General features: G+C 42.5%; 2 protein-coding genes across 3 annotated transcripts; both read right to left on the bottom strand.

The window, feature by feature from the left end:
- Window positions 1-1,491: 1,491 nt before the first annotated feature.
- LOC138620801 (calcitonin gene-related peptide type 1 receptor-like) lies at window positions 1,492-7,296 on the bottom strand. 2 transcript variants are annotated; one of them, XM_069698334.1, is made up of 12 exons: window positions 7,022-7,296; window positions 6,697-6,847; window positions 6,377-6,484; window positions 5,775-5,887; window positions 5,599-5,690; window positions 5,356-5,482; window positions 5,118-5,271; window positions 4,985-5,045; window positions 4,819-4,885; window positions 4,351-4,569; window positions 4,168-4,209; window positions 1,492-4,029 (listed from the first exon to the last, which is right to left on the bottom strand). In XM_069698334.1, the coding sequence occupies exons 1-12, from the start codon at window positions 7,070-7,072 to the stop codon at window positions 3,823-3,825; spliced, it is 1,392 nt and encodes a 463-aa protein (XP_069554435.1). In that variant the 5' UTR covers window positions 7,073-7,296; the 3' UTR covers window positions 1,492-3,822. The 2 variants fall into 2 exon arrangements, with proteins under 2 accessions (XP_069554435.1, XP_069554434.1); XM_069698333.1 differs by having other exon boundaries at window positions 5,599-5,693; window positions 7,022-7,295.
- A 3,078-nt stretch (window positions 7,297-10,374) lies between these two features.
- On the bottom strand, window positions 10,375-19,089 carry fam171b (family with sequence similarity 171 member B). The gene is made up of 8 exons (XM_069698335.1): window positions 17,639-19,089; window positions 16,603-16,836; window positions 15,664-15,756; window positions 15,346-15,504; window positions 14,875-15,045; window positions 14,609-14,725; window positions 14,391-14,514; window positions 10,375-14,265 (listed from the first exon to the last, which is right to left on the bottom strand). Exons 1-8 carry the CDS (start codon window positions 17,874-17,876, stop codon window positions 12,942-12,944), a joined length of 2,460 nt encoding a protein of 819 aa, XP_069554436.1. The 5' UTR covers window positions 17,877-19,089; the 3' UTR covers window positions 10,375-12,941.
- Between the last annotated feature and the right edge of the window lie 23 nt (window positions 19,090-19,112).

Below are 19,112 nucleotides of genomic sequence, written 5' to 3' on the forward strand. Positions count from 1 at the left end.
GGCCGTGCAGCAAGCGGCAGACTTCCTGCTGTCCCACCCAGGCCCGGGTCACATCCACGCAGTCGGGCCACATTGCTCACCCCAACCCCTGCACTGTACACCCTCCACACCCTCGAGCACCGCTAAGAACTCATTCCATTGTTCTCAAGAGTGAGACATCCCTGTCCACAAGTGGCCAGATCACTCTCGGAGCTAGATGTGTGTATGGCAAGTGTGTGTGTGTGTGTGTGTGTGTGTGTGTGTGTGTGTGTGTGTGTGTGTGTGTGTGTGTGTGTGTGTGTGTGTGTGTGTGTGTGTGTGTGTGTGTGTGAGACAAAGCATTGTTGTAACCAGAAAGCTCTAATGAAGTAGAATTACTGGAAACTGTTGCAACATATTGTTTCAAGCTCAGTCCGACCTCCCGCGCATTCCTTACGTAACTCTGCTGCTGCTGAGAAGGTGCAGAGCGTCACGTCAGGGGTTTCTTAGGATGCACTTGGAGTCTTGATAAATGGGAAATGGGGAGTTTCCATCTGAAGAATGCCAAGTGAGCTGACACTTTACCTGAGCTCCAGCTTCTACTTTATGAACAGATACGAAAGATACATCGAGCATTTTCCATGATTGGGGCCTTCCTGTAGACTTTGAGGTCATTGTTTGATAAAGATACAGGCAAGGAAAGATGATTTTTGGTAAATCTGCTCCGTAGTCCCTTAACTCTAATGAGGGTTGGGTTTGGACTGAACACTCGGAGGTGGAAGCTGTTCATTTCGTGCTGTTTTCTAATCTGGTCTGTTGTGCGCGTCTGTTTTTATTGACATGCCTGGGGTGCACTCAGGTAGTATAGGTTGCTGTGGATAGCTCGTCCAAATATGGTCACTTCTGGCTCCAAGAAAAATTGAAGGCTTCAGATTAGCAGGTTACAAACAAGGGTTAGTTGCCACCTACTTGATCCATGTAACAGACTAAAACCTTGGATATTTCAGGCTCCTGCTTTTTAAAATCTGCCTCCAATATGTCCCCCACTTCATGACGAAGATATTAACACTACTACATAAATATTTCTCTGCTAAACTGAATGTTTATTCTATCACTTGGGACTATCTGAAGTTTAACAAAATACTGACAGTGTGTTGCAAATGTTCATAACAGTTTGTTTCTCAGTGCATCAGCAACAGCAAATTAAAGCAAAACATGGACATGATTTATGTGATTATATTGCTACATCTGCAGGATCTGAGATCACATGTGTGCCTCCATTCAGTCATGTCCTGTGGAAATGTCCTTGACAAATTCACAGAACTGCCACCGACTGGAAACCTGTGCGGACACAACACATCAGCTAAACGCTTTAAGTTTCAGTGCAAGCATGCGGAAGTTGAGGCAGTAAACAAGAGTTAGTCATGAGGCTGAGGAAGTGTTTGCTACCAGCACACAAGAGCCGACAGATCAAGAGTTCAATGGCAATGTATTCTTAGAAACAGGAAGCCTGTAATTCATCCACAAGTCTGATTTCCACTGAGGTAAATATGGGGAGGTGCAGCTCCTCGGATGATGTTGTGATAGTTAAACAACAATAACATCTTTACTCACATCTTTCACATGCTTTGAGTTGCATTTGTGCCTTTATTTTTTCATAGGAAACCTGTGTCATCACAAATCGCACAAGATAGTGCACCATCTTTCATGTTGCTGCAGCAGGACGCAGGTTAAAATGTTTTAGATTTGAGCACAAAGTAACATGGGAGGTGACGGTTTGTAGATTGTTCTTATGAGCATATCTGGTGTCTGTCTAAGAACCGCAGATACCAGAGTCCTTTGTGGATTGAGGTCATGACTATGAATGGCATGCAAGTGGATCGTAAATATGACTCGCACTGTGCACACATGCTTTTGATCACCCAGTTTTCTGTTTGCAGATGGATGTAATTCAGAGGAAAATAGCAGGTTAAGTGCTTTTACAGCCTTGTGATGAACGATGCACTGAAAGGGTAGATATAGCACTTTTCCTTTGGGACTTCCTAATTGTACATGTTCACATACGATTTGGAAGGGGAGCAGACAGTAAAACACACCCTGCTTTGTCTGGAAACAATATTCAGTCGGACAAGGAAATCCCTCCCTTAATTAAATATGTGGGAAGGAAAACAGAGTTACACATTTTCTCCTGTTTGTCTTTGAGGTGAACGAAACAGAATTAGAAAAACTTCAAAAGCAAAAGCTCTAAAGGGAATAAAACACAACCGAGTGACTCTTTGTGCGGAATCTCAGCTGAAAACAGCTTGTTTTTACTTGCAGCATTATTCAGTATAAACAAGTCTGAGAAAACTATATTGCAAAAATAAAAATGTGATTCAGACTGCGGCAAAAACATTTAAAAAAAGCCATTCTTCACCTTAAAAACATCTACAGTATCTGAAATACTCCAAACTCAAGGTTCACTTACTAGCTTTCTAGCGTATCCCATGGCTTTCTTCAGAATAATGTGATGACCTGTGACATTTTTGCTTGCTCTGTCCTTATCTTTGGACTGAAACCACACATTTGTGTTTTTTTTGGGAGCTTTAGAGTTGCAGGTAGATGGATGTTTAGATCGTGGGACAGCAATCAAATCAAAAGGAGATACCAACCCATAACTTCCTGTTTTTGAAAGCTGAAACCAGCAGCTCTTCGCTCCGGACAGGAAAATTCAATTTCACCTCCAACAGTGGGCAACACATTTACCTTCACACTTTTAGAAACACTGAACATTAACGATGATAACTGTGCTAGTGATGAAGATTATCAGTGTAAAGTGTGAAAACAATGAATCAGTTTAAGTCTCGATTTGTTTTTTTCTGGACAGAAACACATGAAACAACATGACATTATTGCTCTTTGTACAAATAACTAAATCTGCTTTAAGTAATGCTATACGATGCTATGCCCCTAACTTACTGGAAAAAGATGCAAAGTCCACATAGTGGCAGTCTGAATACAATGTACAAATTCATATTATTTGCCTTATGATATGTCATATTCAAACACACATATGTACAAACACGTGAAACTTTTCCTCTCAGTCATCTCTCCAGCATTTTGGAATAATCAGATATGAAACAAAGTGTAACAGAACATTAACTTAAAGGATCCTGAAGCTGTTGTCAAGCCAGACAATGTAAGTTTATGTATTTGACATCAAAGCTGCGAAGGCACTTTTGTCTGAGTTCACTCTGCGATTCTTACTTGCCATTTAGCTTAACTCCAAACTACTATGGCTCTGACTCCCGCCCAGTGACTTTAATCGATGGAATCATTTTGGCCCTGGGAGCGTCTCTGCCTCTCGTCTGCAGCATCACAACATCCCCTCTTTGGCCAACCTTGCTCAAACGTACTGTTTCTATTTTACACTCTCATTACCAACTACCTGTTTTCAAAGTCGATCAGAATCCTCAAAATGCCCAGAAAAATGTATAACTTTTCTCTTTGCAAGATCATCAGCCCAACAGAGCTGCTTCCTGTTCATCGAGGACTTTTTAAATTATTTCCACACGATGCAAAGAGAGTTAATTCCTTGTGTCGATGCCAGAGTTTGAGGCTGTTTGCCTCATGTTGTCTTCCTCATGTCTGGCAACAACCCTTTTAACTTATCATGGGATGTAAATAATGATGTCTTTGTCTCTATTCTCCTTCTAGTGACTTCTAAAAAAAAAAAAAAGTAAAATGTGTATGTTTTTGTTTTTTTTTTGCTTGGGAGATGAAAAAAAAAACAGTAGAAGAAGAAAAAGTTCTCCAAGAAAAGGCCGATCTTCGTAACACCTTCGGAGGAGAGTTGAAAAACGAGCCGAACGTCGAACGCCACCTTCACACGAAAGGGCTGTCCGATCTGAATATGTCCGAGTAGCTCTTGCCGTTCATGTGCTCGGTGTGGCTTTCGATGCTGTAGCAGCGGTGGACCTCGGTGAGCGACGACGCCACGTAGGAGGCCGAGCGGAAGAAGTCGGCGTTGGCGAAAGTGCCGGCGAACTGCATCCGCTTGAGATTCCAGTGTCTCCGGAGAACGCTCTGAACCTGCAGGAGACACAAAGAGGATGGAAGGAGAATGGCAGTGTGACCTGGAAGCCAAAAAACATCTCTATCTAGTATCTATTCATATTTCGTGGAAAATTCTAAATCTACTGTTGCTTAATCAAACTCATGATGACTCACCTCTCCATTGAAGAAGCAGAATATTGTAGAAACCAGGAGACCCTGCATTTAAAGAAAAGTTTATTGAGAAAATACACAATATCCTCTCAGCTGAAACAGCTGCAAGATATGACTTTCACAATGCTCCTTTCCTAAAATATTTAAGAATACTTACAAAATGTATTCCCTAAAGTAGGTACTGACCTGGTAGTGCATGAGGATTTCCATGACGTACAGATAGATCTCAAAGACCCAGTGGTCGTGTGGCTTGTACGGGAGCAGGACGAACTGGATGCCCAGCAGAGGGATGAGGATGAGGGTGGCTCTCACCGCCCTCATGTAGAGGCTGGACTCGGCCTGGTGGGTAACTCGCAGCTTGGTGATGAGAACCCGAACGATGTTCAGCAAGAAGAAGAGGTTCACCTGGAGTCACAAACGGCCACCCGGGACATTTGATGGAAGTCGCAGATGCAGATTTACAGAGGATAAGTGTATAAGTGGATTTTTTTTTTTTTTTTATCAAATTACTATCACTCCAATTTTGTATGAAATGTGTGACTTTCTGTCTACACTGCATGCATTCCCCTTCAAATGATGACATAACTTATTAACATCCACTGTGGTTGTGTGTCCGTGTTCAAATCTAAATCAGGAGAGGAGTTCAGAGCTCACCACCAGTGCAGCGCAGATGGGACCATGGATAATGTACAGCAAGGAAGTAGCCGAGCTGACCCAGCATCTGTGATTGCATGAATGAGATCGTCACGTGAAACAGTATGGAAACACGTGATATCTTTAGAAGCGGTTGTGTGTGGAGGTGATGATCAAAAACACTCACTTGTCGTTGTAGTAGCAGTGACGAGCTATTGAGTGGATCACTGCTGGCACAAGCGGAAAACCTGTGAAAGCACATTTGTATGAGACCCAGAACGTATGTATGTTGGATTTATTTCCATCAACGTCTTACTTACCCCAACCCAGCAGATAATACCACACGAGATGCTGCTTCTCTGCAAACACGGCCACAACGATCAGAGTGTGCAGGTAGATGCCCTCACAGAGCATCCAGAAGTAGTTACAGCTCAGCAGGTACAGGTGGAAGAACATGAGCAGCTTACAGCTCGCCTGGAGGGAACAAGCAGAGTTTAATACCAAGCAGTTCCTGGGAAGATGTCCAAATTAAAGTATGCAGAAGGTCAGATCACTCACAGAATCATTATATGTGTGTCCCTGTTTCTTTACAACTGTTGTGAGCCAGACGACAGTGATGACTGAGTTCAGCACGAACGACAGAAAGAGGTTTTTGTGGAGTGTTATCCTCTGGCAGCTCAGACTCCTGAGAGGAGGAGAGACTCATTGGAAACATGTTTTTACAAAGGATTTTCATCTTTACAACATTAAAAACACAAGTAAATAAAGTGAGAGAGGTGTAGAAAGCTGAGCCACACTCACTTAAAATGGACGAATATTCCTAATGAAATGAGCAGTGACACCAGCGACAGTCCATGACCGATCATAACCAGGTAGAAGTGAGTCATCGCCGCCTGCTACAAACCACAGTAAATACAATTATTCATAAATCCTCCACAGACTTGCTTAATTTTACAGCTTGCTCTGTTTCTTCTTACCGTCCCCTGATGCGTAATGTTGGCTTTGCAGTTTGTGAAGTTGGTCCACGTCCTGTTGCTGTCCGGGTGGCGTCCCCACTCGCCCGTCTCTGTGCACACTTTGGACGCCATCGCTGTTGAATTTTAAAGTAGTTGGAAGGAAAATGTAAAGTGTGCTGCAAATAATTATCTCTCTTTTTAATTACATTATGTTGATGGTTTGAGGTTGCTTTTTTTTTTTATTGATATACTGAATAGGTTACAAGAAAAGAATAGCCAACATCTGGGGAATGGCACTTAAATTTCAAAGGAATAGAAAATACCACTTTCATGTCTGCACATTACATGAAGATGCAGCGAGGAAGTGATTAACTTAGCTGAGCATAGTGACTTGAAACATGAATGGAACAGCTGGAGTGACTCTCTCCGATTTTCTCCTGCATGTAGCTTTTCCAAAAACTACACATATACATTTCTATTTTTACATTTCTGTTTTTACAGTTTGGATTAAACAAGATGCTTTATTCTATATCATCAGTACATTGAGGTCTTTTTATGCTCAAAGTATTGCCAAAGCATAAAGCATATTTCTGTCTAAAATCACAAAGGGCAGAGAAATTCACCTTGAGTGTCAAAATCATGGTAGTAGTCTGGACAGCTCTGCTCCGTCAGGCCGGCTTCAGTTTCATCCCAGCACAGCCATCCATCCCACGTGGTGTTGCACACCGGCCCTGCACACAGCAACAGACACAAACAGGAACATATTACTGACAAGATTTTTCAATTAGAAATGTCAAATATATCGTGGTTCCAGCTTCTGATTTTCCTTTTGTATAATAATTTTGTGGTTTGACAAGCACGGAGAAAGTGTGCAGAACTTGTAATTGTGGTAAAGTCTTCTCAGTGTTGTATTTGTATCTTTACTTTCTCAACTACTGCTCACCAATGGATTTTGTTTTGCGATGTGATTCTGTCATGATCCTCTGGAAACACTCGAACTGGGCCGTGGCGATCTGGTTCCGTGTTGACGGATGCTCGCCCAGATGATTCAGATGCTCCTTGTAGTTGTCTTCGGGGGCTGCCCCCAGCAGCAGCTGAGATTATTGAGATACAAAATGAGACGGCAAATGTCAAGGAAGGGCCAACCAGAATCAACTTGAAACCGTTGCTTGCATGCTTCTGCATTATTTAGCAAAATATATGCAATTTATGATCGTTTTTCCTGAACCTGAACAGGTAAAACCGCAGAGTTGAGGTACAGCAGCTACCTTGTTGAGGGAGCAGAGGACCAGGAGGCACACGATGCAGCTCAGATCCATCTGTTCTCTAATCTTAATGTGGTTTCTGGAGAAAGTTCAGGAGGAAAGAAATGTCCTGTATGAGATGCTGTACAGGAAAACATGACACAATGTAGGCACATACTGATTATATACCGCATTGAATCATAAATTTACCATTAGATTGGATGATATTTTTACATTTTATTTGGAGTTATTTTTATTTGATTTGGAGGAACAGGTAAACATTTCACCACTATCCCAAATAGTTTTCCCCAAGAGCTCAACAATAAAAATGCTTCCTGAGTTGCAGCAGCAGCTGCAGAACTGATCCGGCGGACAATGTGTTGACAGGAGCTGGACTCCAACTCCAGTTCACGTGCTCTGCACTGTCGCATCACACAGTTAGAATTCATTCAAGACATTTGTTGTGTATCTCTGGTTATTCATGTGCTAAGTTAGCTTTTTCGTTTGCATTTTTAAACTCTGCCATTCTGTAAGTGCACCATATCTGTCAATCAAGTCATGTAAACAAAACTGAGAGTGGCACTGTGCCTCCAAACCCAGGTTTATAATTTGTAATGGCAGGTCTCCCTTTTTTGGATGTTAGGGTTACAGCTTTGACCTTTTACTTCCTTTGTTCCCCATGGCTTCCTTCCTGCATGCTTATTATGCACGTTGTTCAACTTTAACTAAGGTTTGGCCAAACGACATCACTATGGCAAACAGGTGTAAGTATTTAGACGCTTTTATCAGCAGAAATGCTTCGTATGCACGTGTACTATTCAAGCCATTATGTCAGTTCAGGGAGGTATTATTACTATAATACATTTTACAACATGTATTATGCAATCAACCAGCAACACAGCGCTTCTGTGCAGCATATGGAAAACCATCGCAAACTGATTTTCAGAGTTTATCGCTTGCACTTACAGATGATGATCAAATCTACATTTTTATCTCCTGACACAAGTGACAGACTGCATCCGGCTGTGGCAGAAGAGGTGTGACAACAACAGCAGTGGAAATTATGACAGGTCTTTCTGTCATGTAAGAAAGATATACAGTTTGATTTAGGTAAAAAAAAAAAAAAAATTTGCTTAGTGATGCTATTCACTTGCTGAATGATGAACTGTAAAGCCTTAGTTCTGTTGTGCATTGAGGGATTTTACAAAGTCAACAAACAAACCACTGCTGTAAGACACAATGTCAATATTTCTGGTTTAAAGTGAGTGAATATGTATGATTTCAAACTGTATCACAAAAAGGATGTTTGTTACAATCAGGCTGCACAATGACTTAGAAATTATGGATTGCATAGAAGCATTTGCAAAACATTTGTTGATGAGACTAAATAAGTCTTATGTATCTAAAGTGTGATAATAAGACAACAGAGGAGTGACTGGGATTTCCATGTAGCTCTGTCACTGCAAGTTAAAATCACACTCACATTTTTTCGAAAGTCTTTATCCAAAGAACAGAGGCCTCTTTTCTGCACCGGTTATCCTTCTGTAAATCAAAATCTTTCTAATGCTGTCCTCTCAGAATGCCAAAGTATGTTAATGATTAAAGAACATCTCATAATCCTGCAACACAAACAAACAAAACTTCATTAAAACTCTTATGGCTGTGAATTCAGAAAATCTTTAGCAGTTTTTAAGATGAACATCTTGAACACACCCAAAGATACGCAGTATATCTTCCTAATGGCCAACAAAGACTCTTGATAAGTCCCAGTGGAGGCCACATTGTGGGATCCATCAGACCATGAAAATTGAAGCACTTTTCCATGAGAAATGGCCTTTATAAAAAAACACATCGGCCCTGACATCTCTTTTCACCATTTTATGTGTGAAACAAACAAAAAGTTGCTCACATGCACTGTCACACCATAAGTCAGCACATCAGCACAAAAATCATTCATCAGGACCCAAAGTCCCACATTTATAGTTTAATGTGAAAATCATAAAGAAAAAAAATTACCTGTTTTCAGCATCGTAACCACAGTGCCTGAACAGGAAGCAAACATCATATATTTTTTTAAGATTTACGGAGCTTACCTGTTTAAGTAGAAAAAAGAAATAAACACTGTTTCCAAGAGTAATCCTTTTGTCTGAGAGTTTACCTTTGCTGGAAAAAAACAACAACTATGACACACTGTTTTTTGTGGATTCTTCAGGAGTAGCTCTTCAGCGAACGTTTTGCACCGGAGACAGAGGCGACACTGAGCTGAGCTGTCCTGATAAAAACTGACTGAGGCTGTAGATGACATCACATGCTCGCCTTTTGGAGAGAGACATCCCCAGAGAGTAATGATGAACATTAAAAAGCATGGCTATAACTAATAACCAATTGAGTTTTACTATGTATACTGTAAAGAATATGATTTATTTGAATTAATTTTGAATTATCTTCAGGGTGAATTTTGCAAATCATTAGCAGCTTAGTGATTTAACTTCATTGCATAGTCTGCAACCTTTTTCTCCCTGTACTTTTTTTGTATTTAATTCAGCTATGGTCATGAATACTACTGCAAATGTGGTGTTATTCAACAGCAAATGTAGTTTGCATGCCAGGGGGAAAAAAAACCACAAAGATCCTGGTTGGTCATTAAGTTAAAATATAATAAACAAAATAGTTTACTGAGCAAATAATTACTAACAATACTATATATATATATAGTCTGCATATAAAAATGCAGACATACTGTAAATCTGGTTCCAGAAAACAGACCAATCAGCAAGGTTTCTATTCCTAAGCAAAGGCGCCCTCTGCAGGCCCAAAACTCCTTAGCAACAGCATCAATGTTGCCATGGCTACCCCTTGGTCTGCAAAGCAACTGCGTTTCATCTTTAAGGACTTTATTGACAAAGATGGGTAACTGCCAGCTACTTTCTACAACGTGTCCAGCTCAGGAGGGAGATTTATAAAGCTGAACAAGGTAGAAACGTAGCCAGCTCCAGTTAAGGCACTTTACAGTTGACTTCGGTCTATGGTGGTGGAAGAAATATTAACATCTGTTACTGAAGTAAAACTACCAACACAGCGATGTAAAAAAAAATACTCCATTACAAATAAAAGTACAGAAGTATCAGCAGCAAAATATGGCTCAAGTATTAAAGTAGTGGTACGTTTTAAGTATAAGGTGGTGCTGAAGATAAACAGAGCAGTAAGAAGAGATTTTAACATGCATACACAGTACCAAGTTATGATTTAAACATTAAACATTTCAAATGTAGTGATTTTTTTTTTTCACGGATAAACACGTGTACTGTGCAGTGACAGTGTCCCCATAAAACAGCATGCATAAGTCCCGAATGAAAAAGCGTGTGAACGAAAAAAAATCGGTATCAAGTAAGTTTAATCATTTAGTGCACAAAAAAGGCGAGACTAATAACACTATTATCATTACAGAGATAAACACAAGAGGTGTCCATTTAGTAAGAAACAAAAGCCCATGAGGTTCGATGGCTAGACACAAGAGGAGCACACGAAGGAACACATTGGAATCAGTACAAATACATTCAGCAAGATCACTTGGAACCAGGAGTGGCAGTGCGGCTGCTTGTGTTCACAAACTACTCCTCGTGTCGCAATTGAAGCCGGGTTACTCGGTGTTTTCAAGCTTAAGACAAGCAGGAGAAAGTGTTTTCATTTGTAAGCATACTGAATGATTAAGTGCTCAGTTTGATGCTGCATTTACAATTACAAAGCTTTTAGTACACTCCTATGAAAAGACACTCACTCTTTAGGCTCAAAAGAACTCACATGGATTACACGTCTCATATGAGAGCATCCTCTCATCTGGCCTTTCAGTGGAACACACTGATGCACCTCGGCTTTTAAAGAAAGAGGGGAAAAAAACAGCACAAATGAATGAAATCACCGTCACATGAAATGTTGCTTTACTATATACAGACCAAACAACACATGAATGTACAGAAAGAAGCCTCAGAAATCCAAAGTGAACTCATCAGCGGGAAAAAAAACAAATTAGCAGTAGTCGCATGACGGAAGACTAAATATGGCAAAGTTGTAAAATTCTGTTTTAAAATTGAATTCAGTCGGAATATTGCTAGTGTAAGCACTTTAATCAGTTTTGTTTTGTGGTATCTACCCACTGAGAAGCTCCGGCAATGCTGTGCTCGTCTTTAACTGCTCAGCACATGCATAAAGCGTGGTGTGCTTTATTTGACTCAAGACAAAATCTGCCATGTCAGTCAGTAGAGGAGAGATATATGAAAGGCAGATGTAATACATGTGACCTAGTTGTTAGAGTTTTGTCATGAATGTCATGTTACCGTACTAACATGCTGAGCAGGAATATGTTTGCCATGTTCACGATCTTATTGCTGGGTGTCAGCATGCTAACAAGGACAGCCGAGGCCGACAGGAATGTTGTTAGTTTTTCAGGTATCAAGTCGTAAACCGAAGTACTGAACAATTTAAATTTTGACTGAATATGATAGCGCTGGATGAAAAGATAATGTCTCTACAAAATCAGTAACCACCAATTGTTGTTGAGATATTTCAGTCTGGATCAAGGTGGTTGATCGGCTGATTAACAAACCACTTTGATGACATTGACGATTAACGATGACCACTATGCGAACCATTGAATTACAACATCTGGTTTGAATCAAAAAAACTAGTTGAAAACTATCTTTTTAGTAATCCCGTGGTCATGCTGATCAGGAAGTAAATAGAGAATATTTTTGTAATAACCCGTATCAAAAAGGTTTGGGTGAACAGGTGCAGCTAAAAGCAGATCGACAAGGCACCAACCGTGAGTGTCAAGAAAATAGTTGCAAGGAATAAATGCAGTTCATGACAAGACGTAGAGTTGTTAAAAAAAAAAAAAGACAGAGGGAGATGAGCAAAAGGTTCCAGATCGTTTCCAACAATCAATCAGATGTTTTAAAAGCTCTCCAGCAACAATAAGACGGCTATTTACCTACTGGGATATTTCTGTGTGATTATTCCTTTGTGATGCTCATCATGCAGAAGTCCTGGGGTTGGAATAGTTTTCTATTTTCAGCACATTACTGAGTCTCCTCAAGTCCAGACAGTAAAATGAAAAATCCACTCACCAAGTATTCTAACACCTACGATGATGTAACGTTAGCTCCACGGTAAAACGCAAAATATGTTCACAGACATGAGGAAACATTCATTATTCATGCATTCAAAAACAACTGTAGGCTTACGACCTTTGAATATCAGGTGTGAACTTCGAAACGGCAGCTTAGCTTTGCAATGTACATCAATATTTTAGTCCACAGAGTCCAGAAAGTTGAAGCTGTATTATTTTTTACTCACCATCAGATTAGTTGACAACAAATCCCAGAGCCTCTCTGTAAGAAAAGGAGGTCGTGCGATCATAACGTGATGTAAGCACTGCCAATTTGGGAATGCTTCTCTACCTTATCTAATTTACAGCAGGCCTTCATGGTGAGGATAAGTGCACTACACAACGACCTGTACCTGTGTCCATCCTGCAAACTCACCAGATTTGACTAAATGTATACAAATACCGTGTCTTCTATATAATCATATGTCACGATTACAGGCAGTAAGAAGGCACCCTCTATAATGCCAGCACTGGGGACTGTGGGACAACGTGTTCACACGGACACTTGCTGTGAAGAATCTCGCTGGTGATCTTCAGATCGGTGAGAATGAGAGAACACGATGCACAAACTTGTCTAACAGCAGCTACATACTGAAAACGCTTCAACATAACACAAATGCTGTTTTGTTTCTTCAGCTATCTTATGCATTCTTTGGCAAAGTTGTACAATCACATAACTCAACAACAACAATGCCTGTGTGAACACAAGTGGTAAAAAACAAATGGGAATCACTCACTGTGGGGTGAATGGTTCATGGGACATTGAAATGAAGCACTGCTCTAACTTCTCTTGGTCAGAGGTCGGCCCTCCCGGACATGCCTTGCACTCCTCTTTTCTGTCTTCCCCTTCTCCCTCACCTTCCTCAGGCGCCGTGGAGGCGGCGTCCCTCTCGACTCGCTGTCCTCCTGAGCGCTGGATGTATCCATCCCGTCCCTCTCCTCAGGAATATTAGGAATAGCCCCACTGCTCCCGTCTAAAATGTTCCTCAGGGATGGGTCCTCAGGCGTACAGGTAGCAGTGGTGCCGCTCTCACTGCTGCTCAGGTCCTGTTCTTCCCCATACCGCCCCCCTCGGCCGTGGTGCGGCAGGGAGGAGGCCCTGATCGATGGCCTGTCACGCTCTGTCTCGCGGATGTTCTGATGAGGCTCGTTCATGTCCACGCCAGAGTCCAGGCTGGTGTCGTTGCTGCTCGGCGGGCGGTGGCGGCTCTGCAGCTCGATGATAGAGTGGCGAACCTGAGCGGCCGGCTTCCCGTCTAAGGAGACAAACCAGGCCCTGGGGTGAGACGACAAGGACTTCCCACGCGTCAGCTCCAGCAAGGTGCGCTCTGAAATCCCCTGCAGCTCGCTGGGCACACCATGCCCACCACTGAAGGCCTCCATACCAGCAGCCTCATTGAGAGTCCCTGGCACAGAGACAGAAGATTCAAGGAGGTTGCAGTAGCGTCCCCACACTCCGGTGTTCGGGCCTTGTCCCTGGGGGGGAGTCTCCAGAGGCTGCGGGTCATCTTGGCTGCTCTGCTGTGGGATGCTCCCGCCTTGGGAGTGGTGGTGAGGGGCTTTGGGTAGTGTCTGGGTGTAGCTGTCTTTACTTGGAGGCTCTGAGTGAGCATCATACTCAACTCCATTGCGGGGGAAAGTGGCGGACTTGCAGGCTGACAGTTGCTGCTCCTGAGCACCGAACAGCTCTGGAGCCTGAATAATAGCCACTGGCTGGTTGTAGATATGAACCAGCTTATCTTGAAAGAAGTTGTCAGAGTTCATGTTGACCCGGTTCTGATCCATCTTCTCTCTCATCTGAGCCAGCTCTTCACTGTTGATGTAGTGACGTGGCTGGGGACCCTTCATCCGATCTGAAGCGATGTTTTCATAAAGCGGAGCTGCGGGGCGACTCCCTGGATCCTCCACGTAGATGTTGTAGTTGGCTTTGTGCCTCGGTGTGGAGGATGGTTCACACTGGACGCTGCAGGAGGCGAGGCTGTTGTCGCCAGATCTGAACAACAAACCCTCTTCCATGTGGGTGGAGGTGGTTTGGTCTTTCTTCACCACTGTGAGTTTGGAGAAGCGTGTTCTCCTCCTGCTCCTGGGCTCTCGATAAGAACTTCTGTCCATGGAAAAAAAAAAATCGATAAAACACTTATAGCCATCCTTTATTACATCAAAATAGAGCTCTTTCAGTTCAGAGTTTTATATCCTGTGAACTAATAACATTTCTGAGAAGCTTCTTACCCGCACTGACACAGCAGCAAGGAAAGAAATCCAATCACTACAACCAGAGTTCCTCCCAGTATTCCCATCAGCAGGTAGGTGTGGTAAAATATGAAATCCATAGAGTTTGCATGTCTGAGATAATCTAAAAGGTGAAATGTATAAATAGACATTAGAGATTTATCAACACCACACAAAAGGCATTGACATGTGATAATGAAGATAGATGATGTGTGTACCTTTTGATGAGGGCATGGGGGCAGCGATCCAGTAGCCCAGATGGGAAGCAGTGTAGGTCCAAACCAGCTCATCACCAAGTCTCTTAACTATTCCCAGACCCTGATTCTCCCAGGCACCTTTAGAAGACATCAAAATTAGCTTTATTTTTAGTTGGTTGCTACATTGGCAATATAGAAGAAGTTGCTGTTGGTGAAATTTACAGAAATTTGTTCTCATCTTAAGCATCTTAAGTCTCATTTTGCTCTTCTCAAATTTGTATTCCTACCTTTCTTCAGGTTGAAGGCCCAGGCTGGCACAGTGTCAGCGGCCCTCAGGTGTGTGTTGTGTCCCAGTGGCAGGCTGATTTGGACGGGTCCTCGAACCTGGAGCTCCTCACCACCAGAGTACAGCAGGACACTGACTGCCGCTACCGCCTCCAGCTCAAAGCTTCTGAGCACTGCAAAGAAGCGTTGAAAATTGAAATGGTAAATCAGAAATCCCCCCTTATAACAGGTTTTTTTTTTTATATTAACTTACAAAAACAAATACAATTCAAAGCTTTATATTTGGTTTTCAACTGCATTTAGTCATGACGGATCTGGTCCCTTTCTTGTGACGTTACTTTTTTACTCCATTTATATACACAGAAATTAAAATCCACCCTTGGATTAAACCTCTTCCTAATTCTTAAAAAAAAAACTGCAGAGAAAAATTTCCAAAGAGAGATTAAGCTCATCCAAAACTATTTCATGCTGACCTGATTTGTTGCTGATGATGCCTTTAGTGCAGTTGGCACAGTCCTTTGCTAGGTGGCGCTGTGGTACAGTCAGGTAGGCCATCACTGAGGAGCTGTTGCTTTTATCAGGGATGGAGAGGAGGTTCTTGGGGAACTTAACCTTGGGTTGGGATGAGCAGTCTGTAAAAACACATGATCCATCTGAATCCACATGACCACATCAGCAGTGTTTGGGTCCTATTCACCTTACAAAAATGCTATTTAACTTGTCTATCTTAAAGGCTGCAATTTCTGTCTATCAGATGAAGGCGAACTGACACTGAACTTGTGTGACCTTACCTGGCAACTTCCCGGTGATGAGCACTGAGTCGTCGAACAGCCAGATGTTGCCCTGGCTGTGAGGGAGCAGCAGCAGCGTCACAGCCGAAAAAACTGCAGGGTCCAAAAAGTGACATAATGTCCACAACATTTTAGAAAGAAGCATTACTATTCAAGATGTCACATACACTGTGTAAATCATACAGATGGAACAAGACAGAGGACACTATATCTGCTACTCCGACTAGTTTATCAACTTGCAAACCTGTAAAACCACCAGCAGATGGCAGTATTACGTCAAAGCGCTTGTTAGTGTTCAGTTGTCTGGCTCAGCAGCACAAAAGGGAGGCGCCGCTGATAATGCAGAGCAGAGCAGGTCTGGACACTGTTTCCTTTTTTTTTTTTTTTTAAATCCCTAGTTTTGTCCTGCATCGCACCTGCTCCAGCTCCCCTTTGAAACACCACCTTCCTGCTGTTTTTCTGGCACATCCAGACCAATGAGAGGAGGTGGGGACCGAGACAATAGAGGAAGGCCCCTCTGACTGAAAAGCCCCCGCCCCCCTCTGTATTTATTCAGTGAGGACAAAGACAGCTTGCTGAGGCAGGAGTATGTCCCTCCTGAGTGTGAGTCAGACACAATCGATAAAACAGTGGGAACATAAATTGCTTAATCATGAACAAACCTCAGAGACAAGTTGTATGTTGTTCAGACAGTTCATTAATCTGTAATGACCATGAATAATGCAGCCGGGAGACTGTGCTGGCATCGCTGTAAATAAGTGCTTACAAATGGCTTCACAGCCTGCAGAAGCCTCCTTGATTGTCCAGTAATTCTAGTGTTTTTCAATCTATAACTGCGTCCCATCCTTGTCCGTATTTGCCTTCCTTGGTTGGCAAGTATTTACACACACACACACTTCTGTTCTATCATAATTCAACAACAATCCCATGGTCACTCACTTGGTCTCTTGGTGGTGCTCCAGGGCAGCGGGCTGGGGACGTAGCCCTCCATGTTGCCCAGCAGAGTCAAACTGAGACCTGGACTGTATGCGACCCAGAACAGAACCTCTCCTCCCTCTCCTGTTTGGGCAGAGCTCCTCACGGTGTAGTTCACATAAATGTCCACTGAAGCCCCCGACAGCGGCTGACGAGTCACCAGATCTCTCACCAGCACCTTCAGGGCAAACTGAGGCTCTGGAAAGAAGCAGCAGAGGCAGACCGAGATCCATTATTTTGTCTTAGGGCCGAGCATATTCTGACATGTCTCCCTGCTGGTCTGCATGCAGACCGGCCTCCAACATGTCCTCTCGGCAGTGCTCAGGAACCTTTCTCTCAGCATGAAAAAGTGATGAGGCAAGCACAGCTGCGAGGATGAAAAATACATCAAAACTGAGAGACAGCAGAGAGGAAAAGCTATGCTGCAATGTCAGTCGTTTCGTTCCATCCACCACGAGTCCTTACATTTGCAGTCAGGGGCAGGAGATGGAGGAGACTTTCAGGGAACTCTTCTTCCAATTAAAGACAACATTTCTGTCTTCTAATACTATCTTTTGATTAGATATATGGTAAAAGATTTGATGAAAAGATGCACTTTAGACTTTACATGTTATTAAGTTAAAATATCCTTTTTTTTGGGTGCAGCCTGTGCTTTGTGTTCAGTCTGTAAACAAGGCTATCGGTGAGCACAGGCTTATTGTATCAGCAGAGCAGCACAAGATTACCATACTCCCCCATTAATACACCACCTGCTTAGGCCAAAAAGGTAAAAAAAAACATAAGCTCTCACACCTTCACATTATGCATCTTAATCTTACTGGACTAGTTGGCTGGATTGCATGTTATTATATCCAATGGAACTAGTCTGGATTTATTCATTTAGGCTTTTATGGGTTTATGAATTCAGTTATGTCGAACTGTTTTCTGCGCAGCTTATTTCGTTGTTGTTGTTGTTGTTTTTTTTGCAATAATAACTCGCCCCATTTTAGTTTATGTTTACCTGCTGACAGCGCCGAGGGGCTGAGAAATCGCGCCGGGGCGGTTGTGCCGGTACCAGACGGGTCTCCGAGCGCGGCTGCGAGGCCATTGTCCCCGGGCGAGGAGGAGGAGGAGGAGGAGGAGGAGAGCAGGCCGCCGCCCTCCTCCGATTCTCCCACCGCTCCATCCAGGCACGAAATCAGAAGCAACGACGGCAGAAAGAGGAGCAGCGGCGGCAGGTGGTGTTCAGCAGCGGGCATTGCGAGAGGGGCACTGAGCTCAAAGACATAACGAAAAGCGAGTAACGAGCTCGGGAGGAGAAGAACGAGGTCCTGCACTGTTTGTCCTTATCACGAAGTCTTCATCGCTCTCCCGATTTCTGATGAGCTTGGTGCGGACAGAGGGGGGGAAACCCCGCGGAGGAAGGATGCGCTGGTGCTGAGGCTGGGCGTGTGTGGTACAAGATCGTTTATGAACAGCAGAGGTAAGCCTATCTCAAAGTCCCAGTCCCAAAATTTAGACAACTAAAGGACATATAAAGTATAAACAACGGAGATAATAATTGTCTGAAATGTTCAATATGCTGTTTGTTTTGTAGCATTTTAAACAGAATATATTTTATGGGATAGATATATTTTATATAGCCTGTGTGTATTTTGTTAATGTATAAGAAAGAGTGGGAGTGAGATGTCACCCCGTTTCTACTATCTCTGGTAAAATGGGAAACGCTGTTACATCATTGGGTTTGTGTGGCCCTCTGTCGGTAAGGCGAAGTAACTGTTGTTGTTTTTTTTTTTTGTTTTTTTTTTTTTTGGGGGGGGGGGGGGGGGCAGCACAGTCCAAGTCCGATGAAATCCAAACCTACGAAATATAAGGATGCACACCACAAAAACAAAGTTTAGTGCGAACATCTGAAATATTGCTCAATCATTGCTATTTGACATTCATCATGCACCCAAATTTGAAACTGAATACCATACACACAAACATTAAAAGAAGTCATCTTTTCGAGGCACATGTTTACATCATTGCACTTTCAGTTTTATAAGCCCACTGTTTTCACACTGCAACATTTACACTTATCTACAAAACACAGTTGCTGAAATTGCCGTGATTCACATTGATTAAAAGACTGATAATGTATTTCTAACATCATGTGAAAATTAAAATGGGTAATGTGCATTTTCACTTAAACAACGAGTCTCCCCTCAGGCACATAAGGGAGTTTTTGGGGAGTATATTTGACTGCTGGATTTAATCTTGAGTGGACAATATAATACACATGGATGACACCATCGTACTGTGACACTTGTTTTGATGACGTCACAATACAGGGACTGTATTTACTGATGCATGTGGTAGCTGCAGCGACATCCAGTGGAGAAACAGTTCCTAGCACGTAAATATGGAGACATTGGCCTATGTAAAAAAAAATAAAAAAAAATAAAAAAATAAGTAGCAAATGTGGTAATATGGTGCAGTGGTTATATGGTTTT

This window comes from Brachyistius frenatus, unplaced genomic scaffold (assembly GCF_029030835.1).
Source record: "Brachyistius frenatus isolate BFR_SWC_R1_liver_20210118 unplaced genomic scaffold, ASM2903083v1 Contig_26, whole genome shotgun sequence".
NCBI classification, from domain to species: domain Eukaryota; kingdom Metazoa; phylum Chordata; class Actinopteri; family Embiotocidae; genus Brachyistius; species Brachyistius frenatus.

What these genes read in the sequence shown, in the direction of transcription:
- LOC138620801 (XM_069698333.1), bottom strand. Translation starts at nt 7,072, where the DNA reads ATGGATCTGAGCTGCATCGTGTGCCTCCTGGTCCTCTGCTCCCTCAAC. An exon ending in GGAATATTCGTCCATTTTAA is followed by an intron (nt 5,483 to 5,598) that starts GTGAGTGTGGCT and finishes TCCTCCTCTCAG; the next exon opens with GAGTCTGAGCTGCCAGAGGA. An exon ending in GTATTATCTGCTGGGTTGGG is followed by an intron (nt 5,046 to 5,117) that starts GTAAGTAAGACG and finishes GTGCTTTCACAG; the next exon opens with GTTTTCCGCTTGTGCCAGCA.
- fam171b (XM_069698335.1), bottom strand. Translation starts at nt 17,876, where the DNA reads ATGCCCGCTGCTGAACACCACCTGCCGCCGCTGCTCCTCTTTCTGCCG. An exon ending in CATCATCAGCAACAAATCAG is followed by an intron (nt 15,046 to 15,345) that starts GTCAGCATGAAA and finishes GCTTCTTTGCAG; the next exon opens with TGCTCAGAAGCTTTGAGCTG. An exon ending in GGCCTTCAACCTGAAGAAAG is followed by an intron (nt 14,726 to 14,874) that starts GTAGGAATACAA and finishes TGTCTTCTAAAG; the next exon opens with GTGCCTGGGAGAATCAGGGT.